This window comes from Fusarium redolens (assembly GCF_020744475.1).
Source record: "Fusarium redolens strain MPI-CAGE-AT-0023 chromosome Unknown BKA55scaffold_1, whole genome shotgun sequence".
Taxonomy (NCBI): domain Eukaryota; kingdom Fungi; phylum Ascomycota; class Sordariomycetes; order Hypocreales; family Nectriaceae; genus Fusarium; species Fusarium redolens.
The window spans coordinates 4,437,149-4,464,740 of record NW_025763664.1 but is presented as its reverse complement, the minus strand read 5'-3'; the positions used below and the strand labels follow the sequence as shown (position 1 = coordinate 4,464,740).

General features: G+C 49.5%; 9 protein-coding genes and 1 non-coding gene across 10 annotated transcripts; 3 read left to right on the top strand and 7 right to left on the bottom strand.

Annotated features, from left to right (window-relative positions):
- Nucleotides 1-454: 454 nt before the first annotated feature.
- Nucleotides 455-1,348, top strand: BKA55DRAFT_496553 (uncharacterized protein; the record flags this gene model as incomplete). The annotated part of the gene is made up of 1 exon (XM_046186381.1): nt 455-1,348. One exon carries the CDS (start codon nt 455-457, stop codon nt 1,346-1,348), a length of 894 nt encoding a protein of 297 aa, XP_046057174.1.
- Nucleotides 1,349-2,627: 1,279 nt separating this feature from the next.
- Nucleotides 2,628-5,965, bottom strand: BKA55DRAFT_588846 (Acetokinase family-domain-containing protein; the record flags this gene model as incomplete). Its single annotated transcript, XM_046194845.1, has 7 exons — nt 2,628-3,111; nt 3,296-4,143; nt 4,178-4,291; nt 4,487-4,668; nt 4,866-5,513; nt 5,574-5,698; nt 5,769-5,965. 7 exons carry the CDS (start codon nt 5,963-5,965, stop codon nt 2,628-2,630), a joined length of 2,598 nt encoding a protein of 865 aa, XP_046057173.1.
- Nucleotides 5,966-8,956: 2,991 nt separating this feature from the next.
- BKA55DRAFT_496942 (major facilitator superfamily domain-containing protein) lies at nt 8,957-11,323 on the top strand (the record flags this gene model as incomplete). Its single annotated transcript, XM_046186414.1, has 5 exons — nt 8,957-9,043; nt 9,162-9,250; nt 9,328-9,617; nt 9,690-10,844; nt 10,899-11,323. 5 exons carry the CDS (start codon nt 8,957-8,959, stop codon nt 11,321-11,323), a joined length of 2,046 nt encoding a protein of 681 aa, XP_046057172.1.
- A 124-nt stretch (nt 11,324-11,447) lies between these two features.
- On the bottom strand, nt 11,448-13,765 carry BKA55DRAFT_551574 (uncharacterized protein). The gene is made up of 7 exons (XM_046191375.1): nt 13,057-13,765; nt 12,554-13,001; nt 12,400-12,491; nt 12,165-12,342; nt 12,034-12,114; nt 11,855-11,980; nt 11,448-11,790 (listed from the first exon to the last, which is right to left on the bottom strand). Exons 1-7 carry the CDS (start codon nt 13,479-13,481, stop codon nt 11,554-11,556), a joined length of 1,587 nt encoding a protein of 528 aa, XP_046057171.1. The 5' UTR covers nt 13,482-13,765; the 3' UTR covers nt 11,448-11,553.
- A 72-nt stretch (nt 13,766-13,837) lies between these two features.
- On the bottom strand, nt 13,838-13,920 carry BKA55DRAFT_t14. The gene has a single exon. It is a non-coding gene; the product is annotated as a tRNA-Lys (tRNA).
- A 96-nt stretch (nt 13,921-14,016) lies between these two features.
- BKA55DRAFT_45515 (fungal-specific transcription factor domain-containing protein) lies at nt 14,017-17,351 on the bottom strand. The gene is made up of 6 exons (XM_046186073.1): nt 16,866-17,351; nt 16,399-16,801; nt 16,074-16,343; nt 15,363-16,026; nt 15,069-15,311; nt 14,017-15,017 (listed from the first exon to the last, which is right to left on the bottom strand). The coding sequence occupies exons 1-6, from the start codon at nt 17,155-17,157 to the stop codon at nt 14,316-14,318; spliced, it is 2,574 nt and encodes an 857-aa protein (XP_046057170.1). The 5' UTR covers nt 17,158-17,351; the 3' UTR covers nt 14,017-14,315.
- Nucleotides 17,352-18,844: 1,493 nt separating this feature from the next.
- On the bottom strand, nt 18,845-20,502 carry BKA55DRAFT_45512 (WD40-repeat-containing domain protein). Its single transcript, XM_046186072.1, has 5 exons — nt 20,108-20,502; nt 19,973-20,046; nt 19,309-19,914; nt 19,207-19,251; nt 18,845-19,150 (listed from the first exon to the last, which is right to left on the bottom strand). Exons 1-5 carry the CDS (start codon nt 20,227-20,229, stop codon nt 18,987-18,989), a joined length of 1,011 nt encoding a protein of 336 aa, XP_046057169.1. The 5' UTR covers nt 20,230-20,502; the 3' UTR covers nt 18,845-18,986.
- A 732-nt stretch (nt 20,503-21,234) lies between these two features.
- On the bottom strand, nt 21,235-23,471 carry BKA55DRAFT_45522 (cyclin-like protein). Its single transcript, XM_046186076.1, has 5 exons — nt 23,190-23,471; nt 22,998-23,054; nt 21,726-22,931; nt 21,535-21,673; nt 21,235-21,481 (listed from the first exon to the last, which is right to left on the bottom strand). The coding sequence occupies exons 2-5, from the start codon at nt 23,004-23,006 to the stop codon at nt 21,393-21,395; spliced, it is 1,443 nt and encodes a 480-aa protein (XP_046057168.1). The 5' UTR covers nt 23,007-23,054; nt 23,190-23,471; the 3' UTR covers nt 21,235-21,392.
- On the bottom strand, nt 23,430-23,955 carry BKA55DRAFT_551564 (uncharacterized protein). The gene has a single exon (XM_046191374.1). The coding sequence runs from the start codon at nt 23,898-23,900 to the stop codon at nt 23,574-23,576; it is 327 nt and encodes a 108-aa protein (XP_046057167.1). The 5' UTR covers nt 23,901-23,955; the 3' UTR covers nt 23,430-23,573.
- Nucleotides 23,956-24,250: 295 nt separating this feature from the next.
- Nucleotides 24,251-25,913, top strand: BKA55DRAFT_551563 (translation protein SH3-like domain-containing protein). Its single transcript, XM_046191373.1, has 3 exons — nt 24,251-25,459; nt 25,513-25,586; nt 25,642-25,913. The coding sequence occupies exons 1-3, from the start codon at nt 24,517-24,519 to the stop codon at nt 25,741-25,743; spliced, it is 1,119 nt and encodes a 372-aa protein (XP_046057166.1). The 5' UTR covers nt 24,251-24,516; the 3' UTR covers nt 25,744-25,913.
- The last annotated feature ends 1,679 nt before the right edge of the window (nt 25,914-27,592 follow it).

Sequence of the window (27,592 nt, the reverse complement as noted above, 5' to 3'; positions counted from 1 at the left end):
CACTTGCGCCAGATCTTTTCCTATTTTCTGTGCAATACATGAACTTGATACCAAACCTCCAAATACTCTTCTTCCCGACTACAAAGACTGCAGAATTGACACCGCCATAATCAGCTCCTTGCTCCCTTCGCTACCACTGCAGGACCCCTGTCACCTTTTCAGGCACACACGCACGCAACAGACCACGAGAAACCCATCAGTCTCGTGTTCTGAAAAGCGGAGGCGATTCTGAGCTATCAATCCCTTCGTTCGGTCCCTTTGAGTCCAGACAAGCTCCGCGACTAGCCATCCCGCTATTTAGCTCCGCCTCGCTTCCCTCCACTACGTCGGCCCTGCTACCATATCCAGGCGCATTAAGTCACACAGTCCTCTGATCAGATCAGTAGCTGTGTTCTACCGATCTTCCTGCAACTACCAACATCACTATCAAGAGCAGCTCACAATCACTGCCGCAATGACAATGCACGCAATTAACGCCGCTGGTCGACGGGTTTCACTCCTTAACGACGAAACTGCTTCCCAACAACAGCAACAAACGCAACGACCACCTCTCAGCTTCCACTCTCACTCCAGCTATGTCTTCACTCAATCATACCCCACCCCTGGCAGCAGTGCTTCTTCGCCAAACACTCCCGAGCTTCTTCGTTCCGACTCTTATGACTCTCAAATGAGCAACGACCCTCTGTCTCCTCTGACCCCTAATGTCGAATATTACCCTCGACAACAGGTCATGTACACAATTCCTCAAGACTACAACATAGATGCGAAGCATGTTCAATACGCCGACAGCACCCGTTCAGCTTCCTACGACGCTGAAATGGTCAGCCAGCCCCGATCTTCGCCTATGCCCGAGCGCCCCGGAAAGAGGTATCCCTGCCGGTACCGCGACACTCATGGCTGCGAAAAGACCTTCACCACCTCAGGCCATGCCTCGCGTCATTCAAAGATTCATACTGCAGAGAAGGCTGTTCAATGTACTTTTGCGGGATGCCAGAAGAAGTTCACTCGCGCCGACAACATGAAGCAACATCTCGAAACCCACTTCAAGGATAAGAGTCGCTCTTCTACCAGCCAGCGCAGTCACAGGACATCCCTAGCTGACGCTCGTCGTAACTCTACATCCGGGCGCCCTTCCGCGAGCCGCACATCCTCGTCCAGAAGCCGACGCGACGCTGATCCCTATCCCCTTCCCACACCCCCGCTGGCCTCACCCAGCGTCAACAGTGGATCTTGGGATTTGGGCGGCCGCAACTTGCCCATTCTCAACCGCCCTGTTGCTGGCAGGACACCTAGCGGTCTGGATGCCCTCGCTATGGCCGTAGCATGCCAGGAGGGTTCTGGTGTCTGAAGTGAATAATGCTGGGTCTCTCACCCCTGGCATTCCCTTCCTTCCAAAAAGATTTTTTTCGGGCATTACTCTATTGGTAATCTTAATCCTCCCACACTTCCTATCTCCATCTTCACAAATTACTCCACCTGTCGACTTCATCCTTTGGGGCACAACCTATTTTCCTTTATGGCTTCCCAGACCCACACAGACATTGGTGCACTTTTATTCTGTTCAATGGACTGTTTCTATTACGGCGTTGTATGAACACACGAGGAGCAACCCGGATTCAAAGGCGTTTTCTACGGTTGGATCGGTTTGTTTGATTCTTGCTTTTTCTATTTTTTATCTTTTTCAAAAAGGTCCCTGGGATTGGACGGTGTTGCAAGTACACGAATGGCTACACGGATGGTTCTCCCATACAGGACACACGGTTTAGATAAATGACGACAGGACGCGCCCTCTTGGAGATGCAAACTCAAGGGCAAAAAAAACGCATGGCGTTGGCGGGGTTTCACGATTTGATGTTTCCAACTTTTGTTTAACTATAAGATCTGGGAGTGGGATAGGCCCTATAGGAGGGCTGTATCGGGCATCTCTAGGGCATGGGTGCTGGAAGGAGACGAGACGGCGACATAGTACACACTTGGTCGCTGCCCCTTGCGGCTGTATTTAGACGGCAGTGAGGCAGGTTCATGTGTAGTCTTGACGTGGGATAGGTGCCATCACTGGTGCCTCCACTTTGGATTTCGCACTTGAACTGTACACAATTGATACCATTTTGAATTTTCACTCATGTTTCTTGCGGCAAGCCTCACTTGGATGACATCCAATGTGAACGAATGGAATGCCTTTTCTTACAATCTTTCTGCATAATCCACGATGACTTGCTGTTTCCATTGTATGCCCAATCTATGGACTCGATATTGCAATACCTATGTCAGCTCGTTATTATTGTCGACTCAAGCTAACCTAGATAAACATTCATAAGAGTCTGCTCTGGCAAGGACAAACAGATATCCACTTTGTAACATGTTTGCTTGTTTATGGCATGCTCTTGGTAACCAATGACCTGATGGTCGGCAGGTAACTCCATTCATTTTGCTCGCTTCTGAGTTTCCTCACATGGAATGTTCTGACAAACTTTGAGACATTTCCAAAACACACATGCCAACCACATTTACCTGCGAAAAATGTGAGTCTAAACTTTTATTTATATGCTTTGATCATCTAATCGTCCGATATCGTTACTCGACTAATCGTCATCATACTTCATAATTCTCGCACCGTGTGCGGTTCTCTATTCCCATATATCCTCCTTTTCTGCACATAATCTGGCCATCTCCAGTTGCTCATCTGTCTGACAGACTAGCACCCGCTGGCTGGCATCGCGTTTGCCGAGTTCCTGAACCACATCCTCGATGGGTTCCTGGTTACAAGCATCATCGAGGGCAAAGCCTAAGCAGGCAACTCTCTCGACAACAGCGGATCGAAGCTTAGCGCTGTGCTCTCCAATGCCGCCAGCAAAAACCAAAGCATCGACGCGTCCCTCGAGGGTTACAAAGTAAGAGCCGACAAAGCCGGCAATGCGATCGACAAAGATGTCAAAGGCCAGGCGGTGGGTGGGCTCGTCTGACTCGGCAACTACGCCAAAGTTGGTCGTACCCGTCATGGACTTCCAGCCGCTCTCCTTATTGAGGATCTCTTCAGCCCGTGAAATGTGAAGATGTTTGGTGGATGCAGGGGAGAGTTTCCCCACATCTGAGGCATAGTGGAAGACGAGACTGTAAGGTTGGCAAGGGTCAGCATGCAAGAACCTTAATTTAGAAAGGAAGACCCTGATCCCACCCCTCGGTTCCGGATCTCATGTATGATCTGATGAGAGTAGCATTCCGCTACATCCGGTGGGGCATGGTTCTGGGTTCTGGACTCTTGGGCTAAGGGTATCTGAGGGATTGAGCGTCTTACCTAGGATCAACACTGCCGCTTCGAGTCGCACCAGGAAGGCCCGCCAGAGGTGTCAGCCCCATACTCGTGTCCCAGCTCTTGCCGCCCTTGATGGCGCAGGCGCTGGCACCGCTACCAAGGTGCAAAGCGATCATGTTTAAGCTATTGACGTCTTTTTCAAGATACTGGGCCACGGCTCTTGTTATGAATGCATAGCTGATACCGTGAAATCCGTACTTGCGCAAGCGATTGCTTTTCGCGATCTTTGGGTCGATAGGGTAGGTGTAGATGTGCGGAGGGATAGTTGTATGGAATTGTGAGTCGAAACAGGCAACGTTGATGGTCTTTGGTAGCGCGCTGATGCAAGTATCGACGATGCTCAAGGCGACGCCATTGTGGAGTGGTGCCAGGTCGCTGAGTTCTTCAAGGTGGTGATAAGCATCTTGGGTAATGACTTGAGACCGATCGTAGTCTCCGCCATGAACAATGCGATGGCTGGCGATGGCAATGTCCTCCTTTGAAGAGATCTCCTTAAGTTCATTGTCATCAATGAATGTCTTGAGGAGAAGATCGAAAGCATCCTCTTGATTCTTGACGCTATCAGCAACCTCTTTGGCCTTGACCACCTTCTCACCGCGACGCGTGTAAGCAAGCGTTGCTGGCGGGGCAGTCAGTCCCCCAATTGAGGCTTCTGCGATTTGATGCGGTTCCGCATTCTTATCTGCAGTGTAAACCGAGATCTTGACCGAGCTGGAGCCGGCGTTGATAGCGAGAATGACCTTCATGACCGATGGAGCGACGTGGAAGGGGTCAATGGTTTGGTGTTGAGTGTGTATCAGGAGCAGGGGCAGTGGCAGCAGTGAGCAATGCTAGGCGAAGGGAGCTTGAGTTGAGTTTATGAACCTTCCATTCATGACGGGTTGTGCATCTCAATGACGACACAGCTCCGTGGCATGATCCAGGCACCGCGGGGTCTTCAGAGTCGGTGTGGGGGCGCCCCGAGCATTTCCCCGTTGTCTGCCCACGGATAGCGACATAAAGTATACAGGCTGATAACCTCTATTTGACGTACCAGCCAATCCCCTATGGACGGCTGCTGGTTATCGCCGTTTTGGTCGGTGTTTGACAGGCGCTTTCATTTCTGACAGGTGAAAAGGTGTGGGCTGTCAATGTCAAACCTTGTAACTACTGTCACCCCACTTGGACACGCACTGCAGCACGAGCATGTGGTTCGTCCCGGTGGTGCAACTGGTCGAGGATACTGATATGGCATCTGACTCGGATTTGACCTTTCAAGGCGTAGCTTCGGCCGCATCCGTGGGTTCTGGCACCGATTCGAGCATATGGTTCGGCCATCCAGATACCGGTAAATCGGGAGAATGTCCCGGCAAAATCTGCGGCGAGGGTAATTCGAAATGGTTTGGTGGAAATGGGATGCCGTTGAATTCACGGTCCGAACTGTGGCAATAAAGCCATGTCTCGATAAATCGTCGGTATGCTGGTCTGACTGTTAGCTGACATGTCGGGAGACAGGTTTGGAGATGCGGCCAGGGCAGCCGTTGCTCCTGCGAGAGAAGCCTCTTTTTCTAACCTTGACGCTCAGTAAATTGGATGGCCAGATATCGTATGTCGAGAGTCGGCTGCTGCAATGATCTTGGCTCGGAGGAATCGTTCGTTCTGGTTCGAGATCGCATACGATGCGGTAGTGAAAAGCGTCGGTGTGAGTGCTGATCGTCGCCCGAAGTATGCCGCCTGCCAGGCGCATTGAGTCGAAGTTGTTTTGCGCGATCGTCCCTTCCACGCAGTTCCCCATCGAACGAGTGAATATCATACTCTCGGTATTGGCCATCCGTCTTATTCGCACACACGCTGAGGGAGTGGAAAGTGGTATATCGATCCCTCCACAACTTGAGTCTCTGAATCGCACCGATCCCCTTCACTTTGCCGAAGCCATCTGTGCGCCCATGGACGTTTGTCCAAACGACGTCGACGTCATAGAAATCAACTAGGTCCTTCCTGCGCAAATCTCCCTGAAATTGAATAGAGCTCTCGACTGTCGTGAACTCATATCTGATCGTGACGTACTGGTCATGTATACAAACACCTTCATCCGTTGTGTATCGAATCCGGTGAGGTTCCTGAAACGTGAGATATCTTTCCATGTCTGAAGGGTCGTAGTACGGGCGATGGCGCGAGTGGAGGGTATGAGGATATATGTCGGAGGGTGTGTCAGAGGGCACTGAGAGTGAATTGAGTTAGCTGGCATTGAGTGTGGAAAGCAGCAACTAAGTCTACATACAGAAGTGTTCGAGCAATTCGTTCTGATAGCTACCCTGCCACAGAACACGGCGCTGCTCAGAACCCACCACTTCCCAAGGCCCCAGGTAAACGACTCGTTCGTCGGGAGTATCTTGAAAGAGAATTCTATATATATACCCCAGTGTCAGCCAGATGAAACATCATTTATATCAACCGCAGGCCGGGAGAATCGTACATTGTTGCTTGGAAACCTGGGGGTCCCAAATCGAGTACCGAGGTCCCAGTTCCCGACCCCTCGGTGGTCGGAGCAGAAATGGTTGATATGCCGGAGGTGGGAGTCCAGGTTGAATCAACCGGACTGACGTATGTTCGTCCGTATGTTGGTGGGCGACCGAGCGACGAGGAAGTAAAAGATGAGCCCGAGGACGACATGCTGTCGCTGGTAGCAGTCGAGGGCGATCTGACTGACCGAGCGGTGGGGACATGTCATGACACGGTCACAACGGCGCAGGAGGTGCGAGTGGTCTCTGCTGGCGCTTTCTTGAAGATCCCAATCACCAGCCCTAAAGCCGTTGACACACTTTGGCTTGAACTTGAGCAACGGTCAGGTCGATTGTGTGGAAGCCTATGTTGACAGAGGAATGACGGCTCGGCAGGCTCTTGGCTGTCGAGGCCCTGATATCGCCAATGCCTGGGCCGGCGCAAAGGCAGAATCTCAACAATAGGGCAGCGATACAACGTGGAGGCACTGAGTACACTCAGTCGGGATAGACTTCAAGCACTAGATTGGCAAGGGTAGCTCCGGAAGGCGCTGGTGCACTCGTCTGCCCCTCTGATACGACAGCAGGGAACTAGACCTTGGGAGTTCCAGTACTGTATCCGTACAATGGTGTGCTTGATGGGCTCCAGGTGCCGAGGATCCCAGCCTTGGATGAGGTAAAGTTGGAGCTCACGTAGATACAGATATTGCACCGAAGCTGTTGCAACAATAGTATGTATGTAGAGGGCAAAGCAGACCAGACTAGACCAGACCAGCCCAAGATAGGACAGGAGAGAAATCAAAGTTCAAGGCGATTTCCTAGAAGTTTAGAGCTAAGCCAGTGTGTCTTTTGTCGTTCGTCCCATAAACCAGCTGCAGGCCAGCATCATCCATCGCAAATCGTACTGGGAAAAAGTAGATAGACGAACGCGGTAAATTTCCACGGATGGTCAACTCGACGAGGGGCTTGTCGGTCCTGTCCTGTCCTTTCCCGAGTATATATGTTTGGGCCCGCATCAAACTGGCGAAGAGGATGAATAGGATGGATACCTGTAGGTAGGTATGCAGCAAGGCTAGCCACACACAGACAGGCACGCTGCACGCTGCCCGTCGCAAAGCCGCCAGTTGTTGCCAACAGAAGAGGAGCGCATCGACAGAAGTCGTCTCCAGAAACTCTAGCAAAGTCGTTGCGCAACCGACAGCCAAGGGTCGACGCCACATGGGCAGAAGCTTGTCTTCTATTGGTGGTCCACTAACAGCGGGAGCACCACGCACGGGGGTGCATGCGACATTCTGATGGGCTACCACAGCCAAGAAAGCTTGGGCGTCGTGGGGCTCTTGTCTTTTTTTTGCTTTTCGCTTGCTATGAGCCAGCCTAGCGTCTATGACATTGGAGCTAGGCCAAGCTCCGGCTAGCAATTCCGACTGTCTGGGCAGTCAGTTTTGTTTGATATGTCACCAGAAAATGGAATTGATCGCATGTTCATGACTTGAGAAAGTTATCAAACTTGGTATCTGTCTCTCGACAGATCCGAGGCATCACGAATACGGACCCAGAAAACCAACGCCTAGCCGGGCAGAGCCGCGTACTACTGTGTAGTATCCACCATCACCTCAACTGGTTTTGGAGCCTCCAATAAATCCTAGCCACTCTGAGCGTGATGGCATCGCATGGCTTTTTTTGTTCAGTAACGAAACGCGGGGAGATGCATGTTTCGATAATGGTCAGGTAAAGAGAGGGAGAGGCGCGACCTGGCAGGCTCGGCAACCTATTAACTGTAGTCTCGGTTGAAAGTCCTATCGTGGTGTAAGTCAAAAGCGTTTAGCATATGAGTTATCGATATGGATGCTCAACAAATTAAATAACTCTGGAATCACCTTTTGCCTTGTCACGCTTCGAGGATGGCCTGCTCTACATGATAAAACGATATACTTCCTTCCTCTTTGAGTTGAGATTGATCATATCAAGACGGTTAAGACTATGGATATGTGCAATAACGGCTTAGATCTTCTGTGCTGAGGTCGCAATGTCGATCTACTGCATTCCCTGGACCATGGAATTGGGTTGCAGCACTCCATAGTTTGGCCCAGATTGACGCTCAGCAAGGCACTAGTCAAGGTACGGCATGGATTTTTAAAAATAAAGTACCTAACGCCGTCTTCTTGAAGTGTACCTGTCATCAGCAACTATATCGAATTGCTTTGCTACGCCTTCAATTAAACATGCTTATGTAAACCACTTTTTCGCAACATGCCCCCATGTCCTGCCGACCAAGCTTCAACACCACGTGCCTCTTTCAAGATGCCAATGCCTTCTTCTGTCGTCTTAAATGGTTAACTCAACGCAAGTCTATAAGCCACAGTGGTTCCAGACTCAGGGAAAAGTGCCCCCCTTGAATTATCTTTCAAGGCATTGCCTTTTGCAAGTCGGACAATTGTGTACCCACACGGGCTAACAAGTCTGGCCTGACTGACAAGGGACCCCTAAACAGTCGCTGAAGCAAGTCATTTGTGTTTCTGCTCAGAGATCGCCCTTCTCCAGACAATTAACTTGCATGGTATTGTTTTCTTGGCACTGCTGACATGTCGAAACTGGTCCCTCGAAGACGTCTTGTTCAGCTCAATACTGAAACACTTGAGCGCCAACGCCCAGTGCTCATTTTCACCATCTCTAATCCCCGTATGTCGGTACCCAACCTCCGGTCGCGCTCCTACAAGGGTAAATAAGTTAATCTTCGAAGGGCTCTGCCAAGTGAAGCCAAGCGTGCCTTGGCCAAGGGTCCGTCAGCTCAAAGCAATTCATCTTTGCGGCGCGCGCTTGGCACAGCACAGCACACAGTCCTTCTTTTTAACTGCCTGCCACACAGTTTTTGCGATGGCATCCCACACCCATTCATAGCTCGCGCGCGGCCTGCTCTGATTCTGACTTGACAACGGCATATTCTGTTTCTCTGTTCTTGCTATACTCCCGTTGAAAGGAAGCACGGCCATGAGAATTACAATCTTCTCCTCTTCCTTTTTGGACCTTGCTTGTCCGCAATCCCAGTAATTGTCTTGTAATTTGCCCATCGGGTTCTTCTGCATCAGTTCGCCCGAAAGGAGTTCTCAGACCACCCCCTCTGAACTGGAACTTTTGCGACTGCTCCCTATCCCCGTCGCGAATCATGTCTATTCTCTCAAGATATTCTTTGCGCCAGAACCGCGGGTTTTTGGGCTCTGACAGTTCTGCCCTGCCATCGCAGGATGCACAGGTAAGTCAATGCGTCTCTCGTTAATCGCCTGCCATTCCATCAAGATGCCACATACATAAGGCTCCCATATCTCGTCGATCCTGATGTTGTGGACTAACAACGGTTCCTGGCATGATAGGATCGTCAACAATTACGCTACGAGCTTGATTTAAACTCATGGAACTTTCGCATCTGGGGTGTTTGTGCCTCTGGCTTTTTAACAGATTCGTGAGCTTTCTTTTCTCTTCGTGACTTCTGCACAGCGACGTGTCTCGCTCGACAATGACGTCCTAACTCGTGAACAGATATAATCTTTTCTCAACAAATGTAATCCTCGCTTCGATCGCGTTTGTATACTGGCCCAATGGTCCGGAATGGTCGGGTCTCCTCATCAACTTCTTCACACTCTTAGGGTCCGTTGTTGGTCAGATCCTGTTTGGCTACCTTGCGGATCGCTATGGTCGAACTCGCCTCTATGGTGTTGAGCTCGTTCTGGTTATTGTTTCTACGATTGGAGTCGCTACGAGTAGTCATGGCTACAATGATCTTTCTTTTCTGGGTCTATTCATTTGGTGGCGTTTTGTCATGGGCATTGGTGCGTGAATCCTGAGCAACCTCTGACTTCCAACCATGAACGGCAGACCATAGATGCTAACAGATATTATAGGAATCGGAGCCGAATATCCCCTCAGTGCTGTAATCACATCGGAATGGTCCAGTACACAATCTCGCGCCACTATGCTCTCGTCCGTTTTCATGATGCAGCCCATCGGCCAGGCACTGGCCCAGTTAGTTGGTCTGTTTGTCCTCCTCGGCTTCGAGCGAAGTCACAACCTCCAAGGAATGCGTTGCGGACTCGATAGATTGCATGAAGAGGAATGCAAAAAGGCATTGGACGGCGTCTGGCGCATTGTGATCGGATCAGGTGCCGTCCCTGCACTACTCGCCATCATCTTCCGCTTCTTCCTGTTCGACTGTGGCATTTACAGCCTTGAGGTCAGGAACAAACCGAGAATGGCCCTAGCAAACACCCAAAGAATCTATGGTGCTCCGCAAGGTGCTGGGTTGGAAGCCTTCCCTGGCGGAGGTGTCAACGGGCGCTCTATGAGCGGTGGTATCAACGGACAAAACTCGTTTCCGATGAATCAATTCGTTCAAAACCAAGCACCAACAACATATCAGACTACCTCGCCCGATGGAAACCACGTTACACCTTCGTATCGCACAAATGGTCTTGGGGATGGTATGCATCTCGCTAGTACCTCGCAGCAGCCGATGCCGGTACAGTTTTCGAGAGAAGACCTCCACAACTACTTCATCCGCGATGGGAACTGGGCGTATCTGTTGGGCACGGCGGCAACATGGTTTTTCTTGGACGTTTCGTTCTATGGTATGAGCCTTGATAATAGAGGCACTCTGTCGACGATGTGGGCGACTACCACGCCGACCAAGATTGACGATTCTCTCGAGTGTTGGACATCATCACTTCGTGGGGGAAATTCGACAGTACCGGATTGGGCCACCGATGGACTTCCAGTTTGGTCGACCGACGCAACGCACCCCTGCAACACCATTTACGACGTGCTTATCGAGCAAACAAAGCAATATCTCTTGACTGTCTCGCTCGCATCAATTGCAGGAAGCGCTTGCTTCGTCATATTTGCCAACCGCATCCCTCGACGCCAGTGGCTCACAGCATCCTTCCTCGTTCTCGCTGGGTTCTTCGTTATCACTGGATGCGTCTACTATGGCGTCCACCAACAAAAAGGTGCTCCGGCCACAGTGGTGTTTGTAGCCATCTGTCACTTTATGTTCAACTTTGGTAAGTTGACAAGCTCCTTGTTCCGCCTGTTCAGAACTAACCATGGATTACTAGGGGCCAACACATTAACATTTATCATACCAGCCGAAATCTTCCCGACTTGCTATCGATGTCTGTGCCACGGAATCTCTGCTGCTGCAGGGAAGCTAGGCAGTCTAGTTGCTGTTCTAGTGGTATACGGAATAAATCAGTCATATCAAGCAGAAAACAGACAAGGACTCATCTTTCTCCTATTTGGGTCTGTGGCTGCTGTGGGTGCCATCTTCTCCTGGGCATACCTACCTGATTCCCAACGTCGCGTTGAGTACGATGGTAAGAGTTACCTCGAATCCAAAACGCTCGAGGAGCTTGGTGAAGGGAGAGTCAAAGCACGACTTGGGGGCGAGCTTGTGACGATAGAGGAGAAGTGGGATGCTATCAAGAGGAGGAAGAGAGGGTCCATGAGAAGCGACCCCTCTGTGCCAGACGGTACTATATAGAGGCATCATGGCAATTCGAACTGTAACTATCAGATATTTGCTATTAGAGTACCCTCAGCGGGCGCTGTGTTTTCCGTATAAATATTCAAAATGAAATAGATACCCCTTAACCATAATCGGAATATGTCTAGAACATGCACAACCCACTGCTCCTGTCACCAATGTTCCACGCTAACCCTTCCGATATACCGAATATGTCAGGCATTGCTAGGCATTCCCTATCGTTGAACTTAGTAAAGCCCATGTTGCTTTATCAAGGCATCCAGTGTCTCACTGTATAGCGCGCGATTGCTGGTTGTGGCTCGCACGCTCCTGTCTCCCTCGATAGCATCCAGCCACTGCGCCCAGCGTGATCCAGGCGGGAAAGACGGTCTATTCGCAGGGACCAGAACTCTAGAGAATCGAAGAGCAAAAGGTGCTAAATGCATATCGACCAGGGACATGTTTTGCCCAAGAAAATAAGGGCCCTATGATGAATTGGAGTCAGTATATCGCTCACAAGTGATGTACCGCTATCTTAGAATCGACTACCTTTTTGTCTGCAGCTCTAATAAGAGTATCTATATTGCTCTGTAAACGAACTGCAGCCTCATCTCCAAGAGCTGGATCGTGATTTTGGAGGAGGGCAAAGAAGTTCGGGACGATATGACGGTTGATCTATATGTTGTCAGCTACTCACTTAACCCTAGTGGTATGGGAATATCTCCTACATGGTCAATCCAGAAACGACAATTCGCTTTTAATCTTGGGTCTACCGGAAGCAGGGACGTTCCTTGACCAAGATCTTCAAGCTACAGATCTCATTAATATCACAAGTCAACAACCGGGAAACGAGACTCACATATTCTAATATGACAGCACTACCCGAACATGACCAGTCGCCATGTTCTATAGTGGGCACGCAACCACGAGGATTAGCAAGGATGGGTTGGGCTGAGTGACTGAAGGGATCTGCTTCGCAGTACTGGTAGGGTATGCCTTTTGCCTCCAGAGCAATCCAAATACGTTGAGAAAAGGGGCTTTCAAGGTTAGTGTATATGACAGTGTGGGTGTACATGAGTATGAGTCTTGCATACCAGAAACATGCCGCGTAGAGCTTGAATTCGTTCTCCTTCGCGTGTTTTCTAGCTGTGAGTAGTGCAGCTCCTGTGGCTTTTATAGGAGCCTTCTAAACAATTCCAGTATTAGAAACTCCTTCTCTTGAGAATTGGCGTCGAAGACATGGCTTACCTTGGCTTTTTCCTTGTCCTTTTTCACATCCCCTTGATTTGCCAAATACCTCTGCACACTATTCTTCTTTATCTCATCACTCCTCTCAAGCGTATGCTTATGTGGCCCAGCTACACCGTCTCCCTTCCCATTACCTCCATTTCCATTAACTCTCTGTATTGTCCACAATCGCTGTCCTGCCAGACTCACATCAAGACCACTGGTGTTATCGAGGTCCAGTTGAGCCCCCGGGAAGTACTCTGTAATCTTTATCTTCACATCGCATAGATCGCGCTGACGCGCACTTCGCTTTCGTTTCTTCTTATTGGGGTCATCAGACTTGGGTGTACCTGGAGGACGGCCTTTCATACGACAATCCCAGTAGTGTGAGACGAAAGGCTTGCGCTTATAACGCTGTGTTGAACGATGGGAGTAGACGTTGTCTACGTGAGGAAAATATGTCTCGAACCTAAATCCGTTAAAGAACTGGACATTTCATCGCAAATTGAGAAGGGCTTCTTTACTCTTCATGTGTAAGAACAATCGTCTCGTCCACATTGAATAACTTATTCCGCCACATCTCGAGATCTGGGGGATCAACGATAATCCTGCTGCTCAACTGACCATTTGATCTTCTAATCTCCTGTCTCTGTGTATTATTCTGCACACTGAACATTCCATCGATTGGTGTTTCCATAACAGGCACCGACACTGCCATCGGCGCAAGTATACCAAACTGACCAGGGGTTGTTGGTGTCGCGATATCAGCGCCATTCTGTATAGTATGGATATGATAGGCTTCTTCGATACCGGGAGCCACATATCCATTTAGATCAAGCCCAAGCGCATCGCGATAATGCGGTGGCAGCCCCGGAGTTGGAAACGTTGCCGATAGCCCCGGCCCGGAGACGGAGGCGGAGCCCGGAGGCGGGGTGTGCGGAGCTGTCATGACGGTGGGTCTCCGTCCTAGTACAGCCACGGCAGAGATAAAACAAACTCTAATGCAAGATTCGACCCTCGGTAAGCACGATAAATTCCTCTTGGTGGCACTTTCCGACGTTTCTGTTGCTGCTTTAAGACGTTGCCTGGGTCACTGTTTGAAAGAGGGGCAGGTGTTATTGAGCTGCACCTGCATACCATAAGAAGCAGCAAGGGAAAGCCCCACCGATCCTGCACGAACCACGATACAGTATCTACATAACATACCCACTTAGGTCAAAAGAAGGCTGCAAAGAAAAAATCTTGGAAAGAACTAATAAAAAAAATGAAAGCCTCGCAAATCGCTCGCAATCGTATTATAGGAACAGCCCGATGCGGGGGTCGAACCCGCAACCTTGAGATCGCGTACTCGTAAGAGTCTCACGCTCTACCGATTGAGCTAACCGGGCGTGGCTCTTGAATTGATTGATATCCTGCTCAGCAGGATCGCCTTGAGAGCAGGGACACCATCGCCACGTAGATATCCAATATGCAGCAATTCTCTTTTTCTGCCCCAAGTATAGTTGTAATAGTGGTGTTTCATTGTCATTAGAACCCGGGTATCCTTCAGAATTACTTAAAACATACATGGTAAGTCATCCATGTGACCCCCAACCCATATTTGTACAAAATTGCCGACATGTCTTTCCCCGTATAAACGCCCCTAGTGCTGATTCTGATCTGTGGTGGCTGTTCACCTCCTTCTCTTTCGTTTTATGATAACTGTCAGATCCCGGCGAGGCCCTTGATGCCATGTTTTGCTTGCCAGATAATCCCGCCTGCAAGAACTCACTGTTCGCCGAATTCAGGTATCCTTTGTTTCCCATGTTCCCAGATCCATAGCGTCCATTGGTCCCATATTCATCAAGGCCCGTAGGACGCCCTCGCCAACTTGTGGTATACCTGATTGTCCTTGAATATCCCCCCAACCATCAGGCATTGAAAAACCTCCATTCTGGTCAAGGCTGGTTGGCATCGTGAATCCAGCTGTGTCTGAAAAGAATCCTTGTGTGCTCCCATCGAGAACACTTGGGTTCATCAAAGTCTGATTCGGCGACATTGGGCTCGCGTTGAAAGAGTTGTGTCCGGATCCGTTCAGCTGTCCAGGGGCTAAATGGTTCCGTTGATCAGACCCTGAACTCGAATTTGGTGTAGGTCGATTTGATGGTAATCCATCAGGCGATCCTGAAGCATCTTGGCTATCACCTGTCACATCACCAAACCCCGACATCGTTCGACTCCCAGATCCAGTCTTTTCGAATGTCGCCCCTGAGCTAGGTGTAAGAATGGGTAATTGTTGGTCAGACGACATCCAAGCCTGCGTCGCGAAGCTCTCTTCAGCGGTCGTAATATCCGGTACGCTATGATTAGGCTCAACAAGATCCGGTTGGTTTCCGTCACCCGTTGAGGGTTGCATATAGTTGCATTCGTTACGATACGCTGCTATGCCCTGCATTCCCTCGGGGTTATCACACCTGGCCCCTCTGGGCGCTCCTGAATTGCCAGGCTTTGCGACGTTAGTGCTATTCGAGGAGAATACGGCGTGGGGTCAACATACACCATCGTTGTTGCGTGGAAAGGCTGTCTTCAGCTTGGGGATTCTCAGTGCAAGTGCTTCCAGATCGACATCGAGCTGAACAAGGAACGACTCAGTCAATGGGTTCCGGCGTTTCAGCGCGTTCATTGCAGAGAGCAAGAACCGGAGTGAGTCTGCCGTTTGGCTGTCGTCCGGTCGACTCTTAAGATACTGTACAAATACTCGCGCCGATACGTATAGGCAGAAGGAGATGAACGGGTTTACCTAATAGCATATTAGAATCTCCGCCAATGGATGATAGCTGGCAACACTTACTGTTGAAAGATCCATATGGGAAATCATGCGCATGATGCTGGCAATCTCGTTGGCAGCTGTGATACATCTTACTTTGCTTTCGGCACTGACCGATGCAGGCAGGTTGTTCTTCTCGGCTTTGAAGATGGCGGCTTGATGCAGACAGATGGTCGAGGTGTGGATGCTCATGTTTGTGAAGACAATATTAGGATTCGACAAGCCAGTGGGAAGCTTGAGTTGGGGAGGAAGACAAAGGGATGTGTTGAGGAGAATATTGTCCATCTGGCGGTGTCGTTTCCAGAACGGACCATTCAGGTCGTTATCGAGGTCATCAGCATCAGGGCGGTGCAGATGTACCAAATTTCTGCCGAACAGGCAGGCCATGAGCACGATACCTCCGAACGGCGATAGCTTACCTGCACCCATGGGGCTGGTGCATTCTGATAGTGACTGTGTCTGCTCAGGTTTGCTCATAATGAAGGCATCTTCTGAAGCAGGGAGATTGGTCATGATGTCGCGTTCGTCGATCGTCATGGGCCAGCCTGTGCCAATACTAGCATACCGGTCTTGACAGAAAGCCATCCAGAATGTCCGACGTCGTTCCTCTCGTTCTGTCCAATCCTTTGGTGGTGCAAGGCATTGCTTGACGTCAAGGCCCGTTCCGTCCAGTCTGTGGAGACCAGTCCTACAATAGTCAATAAGGAAAAGGGGCGCAACTTATGGAATACATACATTTGAGCCAGACGGATAGCAGAGCCAGTGTTGATCCAGGCCCGGGGGAAGTACATCATCTTCATTTCATAAGAGGCCAGGAGAGTATGTGTCTGGCAGTGAGCAATAGAGATCATGTGTTCTCCATAACCCTTGACGTAATCCGCTTCAACATACTTCCGCGCTCTGCGATAGAAGAGATCTTTCAGATCTGCATATTTGTCTGTTATGGTACACGCGAGAGTCCACATGGCATACCGCAGACAAACGGGCGGCCGTTGGTTCGGAGCGCTGTAATAGCTGGTTAGACATTTTTAGTTTTCTATCGTATAAGGGGACAACATACAGATTCATCGCTGCAAGGTAACGGTATTTATGGATCATGGGAATAGACGGATGGACCTTCTCAAAATAAATCTGGTGAAGCTCATCAATGGTTTCTTGAGGAGGCAGAGGCTCCTCAAGACCCAAACCAATCATTTCCCATGTGAAAGTACCACCAACATTGTTCATGCCCATATCTAGACTGGCATTGAAGTTGAAGTCGTCCATGGCACCTTGCTGCGGCGATTTGTCAGTGAAGTTCCAGTGTTGGTCCATGTTATGATCTCCGGTAAGGTTTATAGGCGCATTTGAGATATTAAGATTCGCAGGGGATGCTGTCTGAGGTGGTCCGGACATTGTAACATTGATGTTCTTTGGAATATTCTGCGGAGGTTCCTGGGTTTTCAACAGTGTTTCGACTTGTTCTGTAGAGGCGCGGCACGTCAGCAAACCCAATAGCTGATAGTATGTCGGGGAGAAGAGGCTCACTCAGTCGCTCCTCGAGAGCCTTGACGTAACCACGCTTGGGGCCACTCTTCCTCCGCTGTTCGTCGTAGGCGCAAGTATGACCGAGACGGGAGCAGGTACTACAACTAGGCCTGACTCCATCGCATTTGAGCTTGCGCTTCCGACATATCATACATGCCAACCGTTTTGGCTTGGGAACACTCGCATTGTCAGGGATTTCCTGCTGAGGCGCTGTTTCATCTCCATCGGCGTCGTCGCTTCGGGGACGCTTGTTGCCGGTGGTGCCAGCTCCCTTCTCACTTGAGTCCGGCATGGAGGACTATCTGGAAGGCTGTATTTTCGATATCGGAGGGGAGGTGTCGCAAACGGATTGATCAGACGGCGGGGATAGGAAATGCTGGATGGACGGAATGACACGGTCGTCGGGGTCCGCACCTCCCGGAGAGAGATCCGGAGATTGAAGAGTGCGATAACAGAAGTGGAAATCAGGAGGGAAGACCGAAATTGATAAAAGTCCGGAAGAGAATATGTTGGCGTTGTACCAAAGAAACGGCAGCACGGAGCATGGAGCGATGGGATTCAAGCTCATTACCATGAGTAAGGTTACGGAGTTAAAGACGGAGGCAGGTGGGAACCCTCAAGGGAGTCGTCGGACTCGGCTGGAAGGTGGGGAACAACTCGAGTCTAGAGCCTCTTACCCTCTAATGGGAGCCAACGGCTCCACGGTTATCAGGTAGCTTGTGTCTGAGGTGTGCTTGCCGCGATACACCTTGGCTGCCTGGCGCGCCTATGAGATGACGCTGGCTTTCAGAGGTGGTCAGTTGCTGCACAGTCGCAGTATGTACTGTACTGCAAGGATAGAGGCCGCTGTAAAGGAGGATTAATAATAGCATGGATCGAGACTTAGCAATTGTCTTCAGATCTTCTCCGCAACCCAAGTACTAAGCTTTGGCCTTTGATGGTGAAGGAAATTAGCAGTAAATAATGTTCTGTAAAGATTTGAACGAAAATACCTAGGTACTGAATGTGACGGTATTCGTCATCAAGAAGTTATTACCACATCTCTTGAACTTATATCGTCAACATCCAATCCATGATTACTTGCAGATACCCTCTAGGTTAACACAGCCACACGCTTCGCTTGTTTCCGCTCTTCTAGTGGCAGCCATTTATGTCGGTGGGCGGCCGACTTAAATAAATATCATCGTCAACCTTGAGAAAAACGACATCAAACATTTTGTGTCGATAAGAAAAACCAAAAACAGCACTCGTACTCGTATGAGATCGCAAACCACAAATAAAGTTACTCGACCCCGCAACTCAACAACATCAATGTTTCAATTACAGTCATTTCCTCAGCATCTAGGATAACCGTTGAAATGACGATTTAGCCTGTGCACGTTTGGAGTTAACTCAAACCTAATAGAGTGTGTTGAATTCACGCAGACATAAAGAAACAATTAGCTGTAACCATTGCAGGAAGTTTGAAATCCTAACATCTAATACTCATTGTCATTTTCCAGCTATTTCCTTGATAAAACAAACAAACGAGACCTGGCCGCACCACCGGAGGCCAAGGTAAACAACTTATATTCTCACACCGGCATGCATGTTTCCTTTTGTAAGGCATGTTCTAATGTTGCCGATATCTCACAGAACCACATGTCATAATAAACATACTATATGCCTGACCCAGAAGCTATTTTTATTGAATGACCTTGACATAAACTCATTGCATAGCATTCCGAGTGAAGGTACATGTTTCCTATTATAGCTACCTATCATCCATGAGCACCACATCAGCAAGTCCAGACCCTATTCATTTAGTCTTTAATGATGATGAACCACGATATCCTCAAATACTCTTCGTCTGCTTTGACTAGATGTTGCCTTCGCTCATCCCGCTTTTCCACATAGCGAGGTCATACGCGGATGTGCCGGTCCTTATTTAGCCCGTCTTACACACGGCCTAAACCTGTCCAGAGCTTCACAAGATCAATAGGTAAGGCTAACCAATCACGGGTTACACGCTGACGACGAAGTATTTATACAGTACCAATTGCTGTTGCAGAAATGAGGGCTTCCAACGGCCGCTCTACACCCTCAGATTGTTGTCTTAATGTAACTAAGATATTGTCTGTCTTATTTCCTGTCAACATCAACACCCACGATCCGCAAAATGCCCAAATCACTATAAGCAAGGCAATACCGTGTTGGAGCCCAAGCAACTACTGGGCAAGCACTCGCTGTCTTGAACGTGTGTACATGCTCTCCCGTCTCGACATGCGAGATTTCCAGGCCAGACCCTACCAAAGAACAAATTAGCAAAATCCTCCAAAAAATATGAGAAAGAAATATTTACCTTCATCACTTCCACCTACAACAAAACTACCATCAAACGTAAAGCCTAGAATCAAAAGGGTTAGCCAGATGTCCACGATAGATCGACATCAAGGGAACGTACTGAGGCTCTTCACTGGCCCAACCATCCTCGTAATTGTTCGCTGGCAGATCCAATCTGTTGTATCCCACAACGCAATGATTGAGTCTGAACCACCCGTCGCCAGATACCGCCCCGTAGGCTGTAGATCGGCAGTCAGGCACGAAGAAGTATGTCCATTGAGCTCGAACTCGTTCGTCTCTTCTCCATGTTTGCTCTGTAATACAGGTTCAAACCCAGGATACGACAGGACTCGGATACGTCCTTCTGCAGTCGTCACAAAGATCTTCTCACCGCTCCAGCAGAATGCGATCTGGTTGGTCTGCACGGACTGCTGATGCGTGCTGAGAGGCGTGGACTGAGATGGCGACAGAACGAAGATGGTATCTGCCTTGTTCCCAACGAGAAGCGTGTTTCCATCTGGTGCCCAGACAAGAGTAAAAGCGTCCCCAAGTCCTTTGACTTCGTTGAAGCATGCTTTTGTCCTCACGTCCCAGAACTTGACCACACCGTCACTGCTCACACTACAAAGCTCTGCATCTTTTGTTGGGTTGAATGCGACCTTCTCAACAGATGCCGAGTGGCCCTTGAGCTCTGTCGAAAACTTCACATGAGGCTTTTCAGGGTTCCCTATCTCATTCAGCTTCATTCCAGTGGCCGGGCAGGCCCGCAGACTTGATCAACTCACACACTCTGAGGGTTTTCTCTGATGACCCTGTCGCTACTAGAGTTCCGAGCGGATTCCACGCGATGCATCGCAAGCTTGACCATTTAAATCAGCAAGGGGATAAGAGAATAAACCCTCTCATCAGATAACACATACCTATGAGGATTTGAGCCCCGCGAGTTATTGGGGTCGTTGTAGGGTTGACTCCTGAGGTTGCCAAAGTAACTAGAGAACTTATCCTTTGATAAGCTCTGCCTTGCTCGAAGGACCGGTGCCATGGTATTTGACCGATTCGATTGGCGTAGACTTGTTCGCTCTCCAAGGTACAATGCTCACTCAATTGGTAGTAGGTATGTTGCCGCTAAACATGTGACAGAGGAGTTGAGCGATAGCTGAAGCAGCTGAATTAAGTGACTTATAGTTACAATTAGGCTGGGATGTCTTTGAAGCTCGGTGTCGGATGGTGTTTAATGGTGATTGGAGTGTTAACATCAAAGAATATCCCGTCAAGGTTAGTACGGATCACACCAGCCACATGCCTAAAAGAGCGTGTCTCTGGCCCTTTGGTGGGCCTGACGCGACCCAAAAATGAGAGCTGAGTTCAGGCTAGTGCGTTAAAAATCATGTTTATAAATCCCGTCTCCAACGGCAACCGTTTCGACATTAATCATGTTCTGCGTAAACATCCAGCTCTATCCGTCCGTACCAAGGCAGGTAGCCGATAGCACGGGAGAGTTTATCCACTGTAACCATCCAAGGCACTGCCCACAATCATCCACAGTGGTCCAAGTATTCGTGAAATGTAAAACTTCATTCCTGCCTCCCTGGGCTCTTTCCGTAATCCGGTCATGGTATATGTACAATTTTCTATCACAGGCCCTTTTCACGACTGTAGCCGAGATGCACAAGAGCCGTATCGAGTTCTCTTACTCCAGTCATCGAGAAACATCATCAGACCGCCAGATGTCAAGCTCAGCTTGCACCCGCTACCCCGTGGCCCGTGTCGTACAGCTTCCATTACTCCCCGTCCAGTGCCCCGTGAATAGGCCGTCTGCACAGCCAACTCCAACCAGCCGAACCAAGCCCTTAACTTCCTTCGCCAGTGACTCCATGCGCCATGTATGAAGACGAAAAGCATGCTTCGGAAATGTGCAAAAACCAGACAATCGCAAACAAAAAAGTGCAGATGCTGTCCATAATATCAGACAGTGAGAATATGATGAATCCAGACCAATACGGCAAGTGCTTTTCATAGCATACTCGCTCGAGTATCAACAGTGGAATGTGTGGTATCATGATGGCCCAGAACGGTGACCAAAGGGCGTCGGTGATCTATTAACGTCGTGAGGCGGCGGTATAGCTGAATCCAACCGCTAGCCAAGTATCCTGTTCTTCAGAATATCGAATAAGATGTGCCATAAAGATTGTGAGTTGGAAGAGCCTATGATAGCTCATCCAGGCTCAGATGAACATCGGTGATGCCAAATAGAACGGCATTCTTCTTTGCCCATTGACGGGCAAGGATCGAAGCTTTATCATTCGTCAGCTGGTTATTCATGGCATGTTGTAAGAGAAATACATACCCTTCAAGAACTTCTTGCTAGCATACTTCTTGAAAAATGCTTCATGAGTGACAGGACGAGCAAGGTAGTCTACCATGAGGTGGACGACAGGCTCGATCTCGTCCTCAGTGTAACCAGCGTAATAAGAAAGAGTCTCATCCTGCAGATCGATTAGTAGTTGCCACGGTAAGAAGACTATGATTTCCACGTACCCATTCGCCACGGTCAAGCATCAGTCGCGCTAAATACATGGCACCGGCGGCAATATGACTAGGTCGGTAGGCCATGAATCGATGGTCCAGCAGGCCAATCTCCATCAGGTACTTTCCAATGGTGCGAGACTGGATGTCGTAATTGTCTGCCTTCGAGACACGGCGGAGGAAGTTCATGGGGTTGGGGTAGCTGAGATCGTAGTTGAGAGTGCTCAGAATAAACCGCTCGGCACTTAAAATCTCGGCCTCAGTAAAACCATCGTCGGCAATGCGCTTGAAGTTCTCGACGTGAGGAGAGAGGACCTCTTCGTACTTGGAAGCGATAAACATGGCAGTGATTCCCACAAGCTGGAGGCGGTCAAGCTGAACCACCTTTTCGGATAGGAAACGATCAATGAGGTTGACGGCGAGGAAGAGGGTTTCGGGGAGTAGATGGAAACGGGTGTGGACCTCGACGAGCCAGTCGACCAAGATACCACGCGTCTTCCATTCAAGCTCGTCCTGATGAGACATATATTGAGGATTGGGAATTGACTTGCACTCAAGATCGCGCAAGTACTCGAAGATCTCATTGGCATACTCGGCAACCATAAGAGGATCTTCTAGATCCTCGCTGTCCAAGTCCTTGACATTGGGAGGGTACTCGAAGGGTGCATCTTGTACCTCAGGCTTGTCCAGAGAGACCTCGGGCTTCTCGACTTCGACCTCGACTGGTGTCTCTGATCGTTCACGCTCCTCGGGGATAAGGTGCTGCTTTTTGGAAGGATGCTCGTTTTCGTTGACGGGAGCTTTTATCTTGGTGTTGGCGGTATCTGTCAGAACTTTTCGCTTGTTTATGGTACCGGAACCGGACTGAGTCTTGGAGTTGGTAGGCTTCGAGCCGAGAGCAGTTCTTGTAGTGGGACGCGCAGTCTTTTTCTCAATGCCGGTGGGCTGAGCAGCCTTGGAGACCAATCCCTTGGCCTTCTTTCCAGCAACACCGTCGGCCTTTCCTACATTACTAACATCGCCCAATGCAGCGCGTTTCCGCGTGTTACTGGCGGCGGTACCGTTGACTGTGGACTTCTTCGTTTGCAGGGCAGCCTTGGCAGGCATGGATAGCTCATCAACCTTAAGAGCGGCAGCTTGGGCTCGTGTAAGACGCGTCGTGCCGCTGTTCTCGTCGTTCTCGTTGCTGGCGAGGCGCGTACGAGTGGCCCGAGCCTGCTACTCAAGTTAGAATGACTGATTGGGGGAGGAACTCAAGCCTTTCGGTCGCGTCTGAGCACTTACTGTAGGCATCTTGGCTATCTAGTTGTTGATCGGTGTAATATTTACAAGGGGGTAGTGCTGGAACAGTTGAGTTAGTCGACGCGTCGAATAAGAAACATGAAAAGAAAAGATGGCTGAGATCACGAAGGATATAGACAAACAGCAGTCGAGTTGCTGAGACAGTCGAATCAGAATAGGAATTCGGCTACGAACCTTTGGGTCAAGCCTGGTGAAAACACCGTGAAAGGAATGTTATGAGTCGTGATAGATGGATGGAGCGATGACTGATGCTGTATGTTAGTCGAGGGTGACCCAGCCCGGAATAGAAGATTGTTGGCGAAGGAAGTAAACAAGAGGTGAAAGGACAAGAGCAATGGGGAGCTTTGGGCGGAGACGATGTTTATGTTCAAGAACGGTTGTGGTTGTGAGGACGATAGAAGTGTTTTGACGAGCGGGTAAGGAAGATGAGTTGTGGAGACCCACCAAGGTGGGTACGTACCCGTACGCGGCTAGACAAGTCGCGTTGCTCTGCGTTGCTCTAGGTACGTCAGGTTTCCAAGCGTGATGTCCCACTCGAAAGAAAAGGATTGGAGCTCGTTAGGAGCAGGGGTGATGCGATAGCTTGGCTATTTTTCGAGGACGTATAGAAACGCGCGAAGAATTGAATACTGCGGCGTGAGATGCAGTAGGTGCGAAAAAAGTCGAGTAGGGCTGGACAATGCAGCAGAGATGCTTGACAGCAGACGGAGGACTATGAGAATGGTAGGATGAACGAAAACCCTGAACAAATGGCAATACCGGGTCGAACAAGGATGAACGTAAAAGAGACAGTAGAGAGACGAGAGGCACAGTTACAAACTTGAATATCAAAAGAAGAGAGAGCCAGGCCAAGGTAAACGGATGACGGTGGACGGGTCTTGACATTTAGTACGGAGGGGCGGGATGGATGAGATCAGTACAAAACGCGCCTGCATCCAGGCCAAGTCGCGAAAGCTGTTGGCAACCTGGAACCTTGGAAAAGCTACGTACTACTTCCGGCTCAAGTCTGTGTTTTTGTGGGACTGCCGCCCTAGCAACCGTGGGCCAACCGCCTTCAGATCTAACATCATTGGTCCAACCCCGTCGCGGGTTGAGGTTGTTCACGAAGCACGAGCCATGTGGGAGCTACGTGAGGGCGTTTGTGGCGCTTGATAGTGGCGGTGCAATTTCGTCTTGTGGCTCAGATACTGTCCTTCCGGCACAAAGTTGTTCATGATCCGAAGAAATTTGAACATCTCGAACGACACCAACAGCACGAATTGGCGATAGTCGGCTTCTTTTTGTCGATTCTGGATCCCCCAATTCCTCTCTCGCTACTAGCATGAGATCGGTTGGCCTCTCAGGGAGCATTTGATATTGAAAGTCCGCCAGATCTGCCCTCTAAAGACTTTCTTTGGGGAAAGTCGCTGCCCCCTCTGAGCTAATATCAAATCATACAACCATACGAGCCGATGAAGACCAACTGCTAGTATTCCAACACTTGAAACGCCCGGGAACGAAAATGCTTCAGTCCGGCCTTCAATTCGCTGCTGCGAGGCAGAGCGTTTTGCGCATGGCTCTGAACCGATCGCTGCCTCGAACATATGCAACTATCAGACGTTCTAACGAGACCACCGCCAGCCCGAAAGAACTCGCTGAGAACCCCGAGAGTCAATCTGCTATTTTACGAGTCTATAAGCCCCGAACGCCTGGTGTGAGACATCTTAAGCGACCTATCAACGATCATCTCTGGAAAGGACGACCTTTCCTTCCCTTAACATTCCCCAAGAAGGGCCAAGCAAAGGGTGGCCGAAATGTGTCTGGTAGAATCACCGTACGACACCGAGGTGGTGGTGCAAAGAGAAGAATAAGAACGGTTGACTTCCTCCGCAACCGACCAGGACCTCACCTGGTTGAGCGCATTGAATACGACCCAGGACGAAGTGCGCACATTGCTCTTGTCACTGAGAAGGCTACCGGGCGTCACACTTACATTCTTGCCGCTGATGGTTTAAGGTCTGGGGATATTGTCCACAGCTACCGTGCCGGTATTCCTCAAGATCTTCTTGACAGTATGGGTGGTATTATCGATCCCGGTATTCTAGCTGCGAAGACTGCCTTCCGTGGTAATTGTCTACCTATGCACATGATTCCTGTTGGTACTACAGTATTTGCTGTGGGTTCCGCAGCTAGGCGTGGTGCCGTGTTTTGTCGTAGTGCTGGCACCTCAGCTGTGGTTGTCAACAAGAACGAGGAGACGAAAGACGATGGTACGAGGGTTATGACCGGCAAGTACGTTGAGGTTCGACTCCAGAGCGGTGAAGTTCGACGAGTCAGCAAGGACGCTTGCGCCACCATCGGCGTCGCTAGCAACATTCACCACCACTACCGCCAACTGGGCAAGGCTGGACGTAGCCGATGGCTCAACATTCGACCTACCGTCCGTGGTGTTGCCATGAACAAGGGTAGGGAATATAGGCGCATCTTAGCAGGACTGCTGCTGACATAAATTAAACAGTCGACCATCCTCATGGTGGTGGTAGAGGTAAATCGAAGGGTAATCGTCACCCTGTCTCTCCTTGGGGTGTTCCTGTAAGACTACCTAACAGCCCCGAAACATATGAAGCAATGCTAACACCATCTTAAGACCAAGAGTGGTTACAAGACCCGACGCAAACACAACAGAAACAAGTGGGTTGTGGTACCTCGACCTCGAAACAACGGAAAGCGTCGAGACAAGGCCAACTAAGGGAAAGGAGTGATGAGTTGATGCGTTGGATGAAAAGCACATGCCAGGCCGAGAAGAACTCGGTCGTCAGTGCATTGTATATTATGACGCTGCGTTGTATCATATGTGACATTATAGATAAGGGCCAAACTGGCGTCTTAATCAAAGAACCACGTAAGAACACATATATTCCATCGCTTGGTGTTTGGCAATTTGACATTGCATATGGAATTGGTACAACCTATGGTTTCATACACACGCTAGTACAGGCTTTTATCATGGATATCTCCCGAACCAGACCGTAAACCGTTGGTGGTGGTAAAGCCTGGGTGACAAGTTCGTGCAAGAACCTCATTAGCCAGTCAAACGTTCTATCCTTGTAAACGATCTGATCCTGCTCAAAGGAACTAATAAAGCAGGACCAATCGAGCGGTAAGTGTGCTATTGAAATCTCAGATCAGACAAAGGCCGTTCGAGTTTCAACAAGGGTATAGTGTTTCACCGACTTCCAGCAGTCTCAAGGGTCCTTTATCTGCAACCTAAAAAATAAAAATAAAAAAAGGGTTCAGGCCTGAGTGGGTGGAGTTGACTACTAAGCCAAACGCAACCTATTGTTTGGTTGTCAATGGGACAGAACTTCCCAACCCGAGACTAAAGGCCGACTCAGTATTGATTGCTACATGCCGCGATATATATCACCTGTTCTACTCTTCAGCTTGCACGTCCAAGATTCCGAATAGCCGTTTTGTGTACGGAAGAGCCAATGAGTTCGTCTTGTGCTTATGCGGAGAATCGATTGAAAGCCGTTTTCTGGATGGAGCTGTCCGTGCAAGGGAGGCTGCTGATGGGTCAAGCCCGCATGGCTACTTTGCACAGCCTCACAAAGCCACGAAACGTAATCAGAGTATTTGACTGCCAATAGCTAAGGCTCGTTGACAGGTGAGCAACACTAACTATAATGAACTACCAAATCAAAGGGAGGCTTTAAATTGAGTTGTAGCCTGTAGAGTCAACAGTTGTTAATGAATCTTTCTGCCTTGCTTTCTGTTCTCGCTGACAATGACTGACTCTGTCATTGACGTCGCAAAAGCGGGTAACAAATTTAAGGTTATTTCTCATCCGCGAAACCTAATTGGATGGGAAGGTTCGGAGCTGGTGGAAGAGATGAACGCAGATCATGGTGAGGCCTGGCAACCCAGGTAGCCAGGTCATGGAGGTCGTGACTTTCAGGGAAACAAACCCGTAAAAAGGGAGCAGGGTGGGATGACTTACTAGGATATTTCGTGTGCTAGAGATTGGCTAGCACGTATCCAAAATGTCCGATGGAGCTAAGCGGGTGACGATTGTCCTATGGGATTGAATTGCTAATGGACCGCCGTAAAGAAGGGATGTTTAAGACACCGAGCACAGTAGCAGCTGTGAGCACTAGACGAAGCGTCTGTTCCTTTGTTGTGTCCTCACTTTGTAAAAATCCATATTATCAACCTACCTACCTCAATGAAGATACGGTACACAAAGGGCGACTTGAAGATTTTTTGAACCACATGATCACATCCAGCATTCAATAAATGCTTCGGCATGATAACCGCAATACCACATACAGTCAGCTACTAAGACACCGAGAGCTAAAATAAAATAAAAATAAAAATGATCCTGTCCTCGGGCCCCTCGTGCCCCGATGACAGTTGAAAAATAGCAATCGATGAGCGTACAGACCACCCACAGAGAGAAATGGATCATAAGCGGGACCACGCGAGCATTTCCCCAATGAGGCTCCGTTCACGCCACTGGTGCTACAGGGGGTTCGTCATAGCCTCGCTCTAGCGGTAGCTAGACTTCAGAAAAACAGGCGCGCGCATGCTCAAACACT

Bases quoted from the DNA above. Each gene is read 5' to 3' on its own strand.
- BKA55DRAFT_551574 (XM_046191375.1), bottom strand. From the start codon at position 13,481: ATGACAGCTCCGCACACCCCGCCTCCGGGCTCCGCCTCCGTCTCCGGG. The intron at 13,002-13,056 runs GTAAAGAAGCCC...TAACGGATTTAG, and splicing joins ATTGTTCTTACACATGAAGA to GTTCGAGACATATTTTCCTC. The intron at 11,791-11,854 runs GTAGTCGATTCT...AATTCATCATAG, and splicing joins TTAGAGCTGCAGACAAAAAG to GGCCCTTATTTTCTTGGGCA.
- BKA55DRAFT_45515 (XM_046186073.1), bottom strand. From the start codon at position 17,157: ATGCCGGACTCAAGTGAGAAGGGAGCTGGCACCACCGGCAACAAGCGT. The intron at 16,344-16,398 runs GTATGTTGTCCC...CAGCTATTACAG, and splicing joins TACCTTGCAGCGATGAATCT to CGCTCCGAACCAACGGCCGC. The intron at 16,027-16,073 runs GTATGTATTCCA...TGACTATTGTAG, and splicing joins GCTATCCGTCTGGCTCAAAT to GACTGGTCTCCACAGACTGG.
- BKA55DRAFT_45512 (XM_046186072.1), bottom strand. From the start codon at position 20,229: ATGGCACCGGTCCTTCGAGCAAGGCAGAGCTTATCAAAGGATAAGTTC. The intron at 20,047-20,107 runs GTATGTGTTATC...TAAATGGTCAAG, and splicing joins CGGGGCTCAAATCCTCATAG to CTTGCGATGCATCGCGTGGA. The intron at 19,252-19,308 runs GTACGTTCCCTT...TTTTGATTCTAG, and splicing joins TGGGCCAGTGAAGAGCCTCA to GCTTTACGTTTGATGGTAGT.
- BKA55DRAFT_45522 (XM_046186076.1), bottom strand. The intron at 21,674-21,725 runs GTACGTGGAAAT...ATCGATCTGCAG, and splicing joins TGCTTGACCGTGGCGAATGG to GATGAGACTCTTTCTTATTA. The intron at 21,482-21,534 runs GTATGTATTTCT...CGAATGATAAAG, and splicing joins TAGCAAGAAGTTCTTGAAGG to CTTCGATCCTTGCCCGTCAA.
- BKA55DRAFT_551564 (XM_046191374.1), bottom strand. From the start codon at position 23,900: ATGTCAAGACCCGTCCACCGTCATCCGTTTACCTTGGCCTGGCTCTCT.
- BKA55DRAFT_551563 (XM_046191373.1), top strand. From the start codon at position 24,517: ATGCTTCAGTCCGGCCTTCAATTCGCTGCTGCGAGGCAGAGCGTTTTG. The intron at 25,460-25,512 runs GTAGGGAATATA...TAAATTAAACAG, and splicing joins TGGTGTTGCCATGAACAAGG to TCGACCATCCTCATGGTGGT. The intron at 25,587-25,641 runs GTAAGACTACCT...CACCATCTTAAG, and splicing joins TCTCTCCTTGGGGTGTTCCT to ACCAAGAGTGGTTACAAGAC.